The sequence below is a fragment of the Heloderma suspectum genome, chromosome 2 (genome assembly GCF_057233095.1).
Source record: "Heloderma suspectum isolate Gila_16-S chromosome 2, 16-S_ref, whole genome shotgun sequence".
Lineage (NCBI taxonomy): Eukaryota > Metazoa > Chordata > Lepidosauria > Squamata > Helodermatidae > Heloderma > Heloderma suspectum.
The window spans coordinates 298,479,367-298,490,529 of NC_139459.1; the positions used below are offsets into that span (position 1 = coordinate 298,479,367).

The following is an 11,163-nucleotide window of genomic DNA, read 5'->3' on the forward strand; positions in this document are numbered from 1 at the left end:
GCTAGGCTGCGGCTAGATGGCCATGGGATATGCCATTTTCCAGGAACTGACCTTGGACCTCCACTTCTGCGCTGCCTCTGAGGCAGCGTGGAACAGCCCCGTCCTCCACATTCACAAGAGGAGTGAGGAGCAGGGCATGCCTGAGGGTGTTCCAGGGTGGGGAGAGCGTAGCAGCCTGTAGGACACATCCAGTGTCTTGTCCGGCAGCCTCCTTCCCTGCTCCGCCCTCCCGCAGCTAAACAGCTGCAATCTGCTGTCTAGCAGAAAAACCAGGGCAGGAGAAGCGCGGAGGGAACGATCCCCCCCTTACTTTTCCTGCCCTACTTTGGATAGCCAGTCACCTCTGAGTTCAGAGGCAGCCGCCTATCTCGATAGGATTGTGCCCTAAGACTCTTGGCAAGCTCTTGCTATAAATCATGATATTTGCCTTACCATGAATGGCAGTTGATGATGATATTGACAATGACACTGTTGTAAAAGACAGAGGCTCACATTTTTTATTATGTTGCTTCACTTCAAAAGAGCTCTGTTATGAGACATTCACTATAAATATTCAACAGTAGACCTTTTGATTTTTAGACCAGTTTTACAGTACAATAAAAGAACCCTTAATCTTTCACTGAGACTTTTCTCGCATATTGCTAGTGACATAAATGGTATCCCAGCCCAGCAGGTGGTTCAGAGCACACTTTTCCTTAAAGTCCCAGAGTACCTCAAAATCTGAGAGTAGAAGGATCTTTTGAAAGAAGAACACATTTTTCTTAATCTTTTTTTAATTTGAAAGATCATTTTAATTATTATTTTCCTTGAAGCTGTTGAAATGCTATCTCTTGTTGTTCTCATTTTCCTCCTATATTTCAAAAGTAGGCAAAATTGCAAATGTATTTGTTGACTTTATAAAACCAGTGTAAGCCATAGCTAGAGTCCACAGTGTAGGTCAAACTGTGGCATCTTCTCAACTGATTTGGGTGCTCCTGTCAAACCACTTAATCTCCATCTGAAAATGGGAATAATGGGGCAGTATCCAGTGCTGCCACTGAGCCTCCACTGTTTGTGTTGTGCCAGTGGGACCCACCACTAGTGCAACAGGAAGCCAACCCCTGGACCAGCCCCGGAACTAGCCGAAATCAGACGCATGAGTGGAGTTCCCTTCTACTAGTTCTGCTACCTGTCCCATTGCAGCTTTGGGAAACATTGCCACTTCCTCTCTCTCCTAATAGTAGGTTTTTCATGTGCAGGCATCCTTCCAGGTGTTAAACAGAGAAAATACACAATGCGGATAGGACATTAAGAAGAATGTTTCTATCTAGATAGCTTCTAATTCTCCCTGCCCTATTGCTTCTCCTTTATTTCCCTGGGAGATGGACACTAGCAGATCTAAAACTGTTGTTGTTACAAATGTGTGATCAGGGGGGCACTGCTCACACTTTCATGAGTGTACAATGACAGTACAGCTGCAGTGTACAGGCCCTGAGAAGGCTCATTCTAGGTATGGATGAATCTGTCCATTTCAGTGTCTCTCCGTTTCTTATTTTTCTAACCTTCAGGTCACTCCATCATGTTTCCAAATCAGTTTGCAACTTTAAAAAAACTACATGAAAATTCATATGCCTTTTCATGTACATTTCTCCTTATATGCACATTTTGTATGCAGTTTTGCTTAATGTACACATTATTTTGCAAGCTTTTTCCCTTATATAATTTTTGGTTCTCCCCACCCCCCATATATGCATTTTTGTGTGCACTTTCCCCTAATATCTGCATTTTGGTAAGCATTTTTTGTTCAGAGAATTCTGAACAAATTCTGAGAAGTGTGATGACCAAAAGATTACTGCATTCTGTTTGGCATATTGATTTGGAAAGTGTGCATTTGGGAAGCTCTTATCAAAACACACCTGAACAAAATTAGCTCCCATCCCTAGCTCATGTACCTTGGAAGAGCTGCATAGAAGGCAACATTTTGCTAGTGGCAGCTTTTTTCATTAGAAGTGCTACACTGATAGGATGAGCCACACCCGAGAAAATGCTCCCTCTGATGCCACTCTCAGCGGCACAAGAATCTGGCCCTGGTAGCCCTAAGTGCCATGGTTGTCCAGCCATGTCCAGAACTGATATTGGGACTCCCACTGCCAGTTTGTGGATGTTGCCATGTGCAGCATAACTGATTGCCTGATTTTTGCCAAATTGGATCAGAAAGCATTCCATGTGGTATATCTCAGTAGTCAGTTCCAGGCATTATAACTGTTTGAAGTCAATCTATTGAATGAGAACCCACTGCATATTTCTGAATAATATATATTCAGAGGAACAGTGACCTGCTGCTCTACTAAGCAGAAGGGGAGCATAAATTTCTCTGATGAATTGCACACTGGAGATTATAAACTGAGCATTGCTCCAGCAACGTCTTTCATCCACATCCGACAGTGACAACCTAATCCTTTGCGTATGATCCAGTGTAGAACTGCCTTTTGTGCTTACAAACAAATTCACCATTACAGCTTCATGTCAAGATTAGGCTACAGGAATGGGGAAGAAGCCAATACTTGGTTAAATTATGCACATATGAAAACTTAGTGATAAGAGTGTCTTGAGAAAATCCAAAAGGTTTTATCTACATTTTCGACAGTTTTATATTCATAGGCAGCACGTGGTCTGTGTGTGGTCTATTTATTATATGAGAAAACCACTGTCACAGTCAAATGAGATAGCCCTGAGAGAAGGTGAAGAAAGCTCAGCTCTGATGCTAATGACCTGCCAACCCAGTTGTGGGAATCAGATTCATTCTGGTCTATGGTGCTGCAGTGCTAACTGGGATCAGCCGGAGCTAGGTATATATGGATTTTGTTAAATCTGTTCCGTCAGTTTTTCGCAGATTATCAGGCATCTTTCTTTCCATCATCCACTCATTGACAGAATCAGATTTTTTAAAACAAACATTCATTCTACTTGCACTAATTCCCATTAGCGCTCAGATGCACTTGTGCAAATGCACTAATCTGCATCGGGTAATGTGAAGTTGTGCTGAGGAACATTATTTAATGTGAATCAACACATTTGTGCAAGTGCACATTAGCACAAATCCACCCCAGAAGTGAAAAATGGGTCCACAAGTCCGTGGAATCTGCATGACTGGGAAAAAGCCAATCCGCAGTGGAATCCACAGGTCCTATTCATACAAATCTGAGCTCATTTGAATCTGTTTAGGATTTCTCTGACATCCCTAGCTGGAGCTGAGGAAGGTTAGCTGATATCCAGATGCATCATTTGTAAAGCTTGACTATCAGATTGAGCAAAGGAGTAGGAGACTTATATTGCCCTCCTATAAATGTCTACTGAGAAGTAAGCTCCATTGAATTTAGTGGTCCTTACTCCCAGGTAAGTGTGTATGGGATTATAGCCTTAATTATTCTAGCAAAACATGGAGGACAAGGTGAGCTGTCATTATTGTTATGACAATACTTATTAGTTTCTAAAAGTATGTACTTTGGAGAATGAATCAACTGGAAAAGTCCAGAGGTTGGGATCAATAAACTATGTATTTGTCTTTTGAGCCCTCCTTCTTATTTTGGCTTTCTCCAGGATACATTTTTCTTCATCATGTAGAAGGAGTTCTGTCAAGAGGATGGAACTGGCTGTGAATAAGAGTAACCGTTATATGAATGAATGTTTTATCTGAATCCAGTTTTTGATGAAGCAGGGAGGGGAGATGGATGTTTATATTTAATGCTTTCTTGTTCTGAAAAGGCAAAAGCCATTAATTAGTGCTGTCTGAGGATTTCATTCAGTCCAGTTTTTAAGTGAAAAGATCTGATTTGCTCTTCCTGGACTAATATGTTGGTCAGAATGCAGTTATCCTTTGGTTTTCACACATCCCTGAATTTGGAAATACATTGGCTTAAAATACATACGAAAATGTGCATTAAAAGCATATTTTAGGTTTAAATGCCTAAAAATGCAGATTTTAGGATAAATTGCATACAAAAATATTTTTCTAAGGTAAAATGCATACAAAACTGTATGTTTTGTGAAAACATATGAGAAGCTTCACATGATACTGCAAATTGATGTGGAAATGGGATGGAACAGATGTAAGAATGAACACATGTGAAACTGACATGGGCTGGAAATAGACTGATCCCTCCCTCCCTCCCATTGAATGTTGTAGGTATTGAGCTGGAGAAATAAGTGATCTGGTAAGAGATTTAGTAGGACACATTTTAAGGTCTAGACCAAGCTGAGAAGCTTATTTTTGTCTCCAGAGACTCTTGTACAGGTACTTGCTGATTCAGATATATAAGAGCTCTCTTGAAAATGAAGTGCTCACTGGAAACCAGTTCCTCACTAAGATTGCTGGAGAACCATTGTCTTTAAGGCTGCAGTCCTACGCATGCTTAACTCGGACTAAGCTTCATCGAAGAGAATGGAATATATTCCCTGAAACCCATTGTGCATTTGAACAAAGGAGAAAGTTGCTCTGAAGCATATCCCGAAAACTACTTAGATTCTTCTGCCTTATCACGTTTCTTGGTTCCACCATACAAGGCGAAATTCCAGGAAGAGGTTGAATATATATCAGTACAGAGCCCTTACAATAAACCTATAGCACAGGCAATGTGAGACACCCTGTCAGTATTTGTTGCCTTCCCATTCCTCGCATGTTTGAATGTTCCTGGGAGTGTTTCCTGATATGGGGTGGGGTACATAATACAAGACTGCAGTCGGACCTCAAATTGCTCCCCCAATTTCCTCTTTCCCTCCCCCCTCTAAAATTACTCTCTTCAAAAATCATGAGCAATTCATGCAAACAGCAATTGTATTAACACTACAGAGAATCTCCTTTCAGGCTTCTCGTGACCTAATTTTACATGTACAAACCTTATAAAATATGCTGCAGTGTGTAGGATCTGTTGTTTCAGTTCCCGAAATGGATAAATTAGAATTGCATTTATTCCCCTTGGGATCTAGTTTATTTATAATGCTCTGAGATATCATCATACATAAAATGTAGTTGTTATTTTCTGTTAAAGAACTTTCCTCCTTTCCTTTTTATTGGCCCCTTTTCTCCCACACACAAAATCCGCATAAGCCACAGATTGCTCCGTTAACAGTGACTTCAGCCTTGCTACATGGTCCAGCTGCTTGTAGGCTTCTTTAGAAAGTTCAACCCTTGTGTGTGATACCGTAAATGCACATTGTGTTTAGCATCTTAAAGCTAACAGATTACAGATCTCAGTAAGTGTAATTTTAATGGAGGTTCAGTAAGTTTCAAGAATACCAAGAAACATTTAATCTTTCTGTTGGTGATATTTTAATTGCAGACTTCCCAGTTGTTTCTTTCCCAGAGCTGGTTCAAAGACTCCTACCTCCCTTGCACGTCCTCCCCCCTCCTCCTGTTTTCTGTGTTTTTTGGAAAAAGCAGAGCATTTTCTTAGTAAGACAATATGTATTTTAAGTAGAGACGTCTGAGTGGAAATATGCTTTTGTCCACAGCTACACATGGTCAAGTCCTCATTTAACTTCATCCTTCCTTGCCAGACCACCAAACTGAAAACCTCTATTCTTGATTCAGTGGCGTTACGTGTCACAGCATGTTATACTGAGCTGATGTAAAGATTAGCACAGAAGTAGACCACACCACAGTACCACTGAGGAGAACACTGGGATGCACCTCTCTGAAAGAGCTCCAGTGTCTGTATCTCATCTCAGTCCGCATTTCATACAGAATGAGAACAACCTTTTAGAGGAAACTTTGATATCAGACACAGTTTGTGAGTTGCTGATATTGATCTGTTATGGGCAGTTTATGATGTATAATTTTTTTTTTCCTGCATGTACTACATTAAAAAGTGACACGGACCAAAATATACATACAGTTGAAAAAAGTTTCTCTTCTATCTTCTGTTAATAATAGCCACAATTAACTCCTTCCAAAAACATGGACATATACCCTTAATCTTTAAAATAAGGTTGTGGCTAAATAGACACAATACTGTGCTACCTTAGAGACCAAAGGTGCAATTCTACGCACGCTCACCTGGGAGTAAGCCCCCATTGAACATAGTCGGATTTACTCCTGAGTAAACATGCATATGTAAGATTGCACTATAGGACCATGATCCAGCTCAGGTGCTTTTGTTGATCCCAATGTGAGAATTAAATGTGTGTTGGATCCAGAAATTTCATCCCACATGCAGAAAGGTTCCACTGCTGGAATGGGGCATCCACATCTTCTCCTTCCTCTGGAGGAGATTTGGAGGGTGCATGGGAGGCTGCAGGGAGGGAAAGGAGAGGGCATGGGAGTCCCGTTCCACCAGCAATATCCTTCTGAGTGTGTAATGGGGTTTCTGGATCCAACTCATGGGGTTGTATCCAATGGTGTCTGTCCACCAGTAGTTGGGGTCCCTGTGGAGCAGTTTGGAGGGCTTGGAGAAAAGAAAGGAAGGGAATTCCTATTGTGTGAGTGGAAGTCATCTCAACTCATCCAATGTTGATGGAACCTCTGCTTATGTATCTGCCATGGAAATCAGTGGCACTTATACAGAACAAAGCTTACTTCATAATACTGTCTTGTATGACACAAAAGGGTCACTCAGTAGGTTGACAGTTACCCAGATCCAGTAAACACAATCCATTTGTGGAAGAACATTTCTGCAGACAATTCTGCTGGTGTACAAAAATTTTGTACAATCAGGTACACAAAAAACTTACATGGGGCGAGTGGAACTGATATCCAGAAATCTTGTAATGAATGGAAGTTTTTCCAATATCCACTTGCACACCAAGCTTATAATTGAGAGAACAGCTTGCCACCCTTTTACATGGTTCTCTGAATTAGGGCTTTATTATTATTATTATTATTATTAATTAATGATTCTGTGCCCACAGGTCCTTTGTTATCCAGCAAATTCAAAACAGCAATCTCTTCATGGTAGTAGTAAGTAATGAATGCGAATGTGAGTCAATTTCACCAATTACCATGGAACCAATTGAAATAAGGTATATCCTTTACTTTGACAATGGCTGGGACTGAAACAAGCAATGTAAAGAGCACTTATAGTAAACAATGCTAACATTATGTAGTTCAACCCAGCCTTAGTCATACTTGAGTGGAACAACTGAAATCAATGGGATTTATGTTTGGCATGACTAACATAAGTTCCAATGATTTCAATGGGTCTGCTCTAAGTATGACTAAATCTGGATCCAGATCTGGTCTGCTAGTTTACTGCAAGTAAACATCAAAACAAACTAACAAAAACAAGTGGTACAGAACTCCAAATTTTGAATGCTCATTGTGAATTCAATAAATTATGTAATTTAGGGAGTATACAAAACTATCCCTATTTGAGAAATCAAATGTATTTGCTGGATATATTTTACCCTTTCTGTGCAGAAATAATGACACTTCATTTGAGATACTGTTGCTATGCTAGACTAGATATTCTCTCTAAATGGTAAAATGCTGGAAAGGATGAATATCTGATACTGTCTGGTACATACATAACTTGCCTACTTAATTCACCCGGTGTTTGTTTTCTTGGAAGCTGAATGGGGCACACCTACTCAAATGACGGTGCACCACAGTCGGAGGACTGGGTGGGTTTGTGGGTAGCTGGGACTGTGGACAGGTAGGCTTACCTTGTGGTAGGTGTTGGACTAGACAGCTTTGGGGGTCACTTTGAACATGATAAAGTCTTGATTTTAAGACATATCCTTAACTTCTGTGAACATAATGAATCCCTAAAATGTGAACGCTTAAAATCTCACAAGATTAGGAGACGTCCAGAGTCTTGCCATGGATTCCATCCTGAGGTAAGTGTTAGTTGAAAAGTCTGCTAATGATGAAAACAACTACATGTGTTCCCATCACTCCAGCCCCCCATCTCCAACTGGCTCTCTGGTATATGTACTTGGATGTTTTGTCATTGTCTAAATTCAGTATGTCCAAGACCTAACTTCTCATATTTTCTTCTAAGCCTTCCTCTTTGCCAGTTTTCCTTATCCATTGGCAATGGTACCATGCACCCTGTTGAACAGGCACATAACCTTGGCTTTATCTTTGATTCCTCTCTTTCCCTTGTTCCCCAGATCAGTCCATTGCCAAATCATGTTGCTTCTCCCTTTACAGCATTCCAAAAAGACTCTGAAGGTCAAAACTTTGGTCCATGCCCTGATCATCTTTTGCCTAGACTACTTCAGTAGTCTTCAGTAGACTACTTCAGTATGCCTTCAATTCTGCATAGACTACTTCAGTTTTATATTCTTCCCTTGCCTTATCTTGGTCCCCTCAGGTCTGTCCAGAACTCTGCTGCTGAAGTCATCCCTTCCCTTCTCTCATTGCTCTAATCATTCAATGTCCCTCCTTAAATCCCTACACTGGATTCCCGTCTGCACCCAGATTGAGAACGACCTCCTTATCCTTACCTTCAAAGCCCTGCATGGCCTTGCCCCCACTTATCTTTCCATTCTTATATCCCTCAAAATATTCTCTCTTGCTGCTCTGTATGCTTGGATGTGCCTCCCAGAACACTTGCATGATGCTGCCTCCCTTCCTTCCAGTCCTTCCTCCAACCCCACCTTATCTTTGACACAACACCCTAGTTCCCATGTGGTACTGGAACTAAGTCTAAGTATGTGTAACTGAAAGAATCTCGTATTGCTTCCTTCCCCTTTCATCTCCACCTCCCTCTCCTTAGATTGTAAGGCCCTCAGTACAGGGACCTGTAAATTATCATACACAGTGATAGTTCTACATTCTTTATCATCATCATCATCATCAAATGTTAGCATTCTAAACAGATAATGTGATTGTAGACATTGTAGACACTTCCTTGATGCGCTGCTCATTCAATACTTCACAGTAGTGTAAGTTACCACAGTAAGTTAGCAGCACTTAGCAAGAAAGCATTCAGTAACTCCAGAGTTATTGAACTCTAGTGGTGCACTTTGGTGGGGGATGAAAAAGATGAAAAGTGGAGTCAAAACCCTGCCAAAGTTTGGGCCTGGCTCCTGTTGGCTTGCTAAGACGCCAGCCCTCCCTGCTCCGCATCTCCTCTTGCCCAAATCGCACCCTTAGGAAGAACGGAGCCAGGAGCAGGGAGTACTGTTGAGAAGGCTTCAGGTGTGGCACCGGGCTCCTCTTTAAGCAAGGTTGGGCACTCATGCAGAGCATCTATTGCTACTCCCAGGAAGCCTGGACAGTGGAGCCTCCATTGCCTCTCTGCTTAATAGACTGAGAAGGGGTGCAATGGAGCTCTTGGGACTGTGGCTCCAAACTCTGAGGCATGTGTAATTCACATCTTTCGGTCATAGTACTGATAGCAGGGGTGGGGGACCTGTGGTTCTTCACATGTTGCTGGACTCCAGCTCCCATCACCCCTGACCATTGGCTGTGCTAGCTGGGGCTAATAGGAGTTGCGGTCCAAAAACATCTGGAAGGCCACAAGTTCCCCACACCTTATTTAAACTCTGCTCTGTGCCCTTGACCTTTATTGAAAGAAGTGGTTCAGTGTTCTTAACTGCATTTGACTGGCAATGTGAGCCCACTGAATCCTAATAATAATAATTAATCATAATAATGACTATTATCATCATCATCATCATCTATTAACAAATTGGTTGAAAGCCACTGGAAATGATTGCTAAAATTCCAGCTGATATCAGTGGCTTTGTATCATACTTCAGTAGTGCATGGTTGTTTGAGTTCCACATGGTTTTTGTTTACTCAAATTCTATTAGCTGTTGATCCATCATGTAGTAATAATTAATATAGTATTTTCAGTGTGAGAAGTTCTTTCTTGTCTTTCTCTCATTTTATTTTTACAACACCCTGGTAAATATGGGGAAATATGGTAAGTAACCTAAGAGAACATGACTGAGGTGTGATTAGACCCCAGGTGCAAGTCCAGTACTCTGTTTACTACAGCCTCCCCCAACCTGGGTTCCCTCCAGATGTTTTTGACTTCAACTCCCATCATCCCCAGTCAGCATGGTCAGAAATGTTACGAGTTGTAGTCTAAAACATCTGGAGGATACCAGGTTGGGGAAGGCTGACCTACTATATAAGACCTGCGCAACTTGTGATCCGATAATCTGAATTCAGGCCACCAAGCAAGTATGGTAGCTCATTAGGTGTTTGACAGCCCTCTTCCACCACCCCCAACTTCATAGTGGAAGTCAAGCTGCAAAACCAGACCCCTTTTCAGGTCCCCGGTAGGCTACTGTAAATGATTGGCAGGATATATCTGCCTGAAGGGACACAAGTTGTATAGGCTTTACTATATCAGTCTGGTGTGTGTTGTATCGCATTCTGTCAGATATATCAGTGTGCTAGTAAATATTAACTTGAATTATTGAGACAGGGTGCATTTTTTCTTCACCTTCATATTTTTATTTTTAGGAAAATGCCAGAGAATGTGGTGGTGTTCTAGGCCTGAATGCTAAGCCTACGCTTGTTGTGCTTCCTCTGTTTTTGGCCATTTTCTTAAGGTGACACGGACTGATGAACAATCACTTGGCATGCTAAATCCATGGATAAACTGTGAACTGAGAAATGGTGCAACTAGAAGACATGAAATATAGTCAGAACATCAGCATTTCATGATTTTAAGCAGTGGGATGATCTAAACTCTCCAAATTATGTAAACAAAAGACATTTATATTTTCTTTTTGCACATCATGCAAATATGGATTTACCATACAATAAGTCCCAATTCATCAATAACAGGATATCAGTAGATAGATACAGATTTTCATTACTTTCTGCTTTGTCCCATGGAAAACAGTTTAAAACTGTGTACTTTTTAAATAAAGTATATTAAAATCACAATTTTCTAGTGGATATTTTATTTAACCTGGTGATGAAACAAACTAAGTGAAATAAATGTAATTTATTTATTGGAGACCACCACCCCTTTTTTACCAGCCACTGCCCTATGAGGGGGATTTTGGGGGGAAATGGTGGTGAGGGGAGGTTTAACCTTCCCTCCCAGGGGTGTGCTCATCTGATCTGCATTACACTAGAGTAAATAGAAGACAAATCTCAGCTACAGACTACATGATTACTGTAACATGAAATTTGGCTCTAATCTCCGTACTAGCATACCTTACATTGACTTTTGAAGGAGGGGTATACGTAGGGATGGACAGAGCCCCCCCTTGTGT

At 41.2% G+C, this 11,163-nt stretch overlaps 1 protein-coding gene across 1 annotated transcript in view; it reads left to right on the top strand.

Annotated features, from left to right (window-relative positions):
* The window catches only part of CACNA2D3 (calcium voltage-gated channel auxiliary subunit alpha2delta 3), an 821,063-nt gene extending 810,571 nt beyond the window's left edge, over positions 1–10,492 (top strand). Inside the window, exons 36-38 of the mRNA XM_084829826.1 lie at positions 6,886–6,998; positions 7,730–7,812; positions 10,400–10,492. Coding sequence (XP_084685952.1) covers positions 6,886–6,998; positions 7,730–7,812; positions 10,400–10,492 — 289 coding nt within the window. The remainder of the gene's footprint in view (positions 1–6,885; positions 6,999–7,729; positions 7,813–10,399) is intronic.
* Positions 10,493–11,163: the final 671 nt, after the last annotated feature.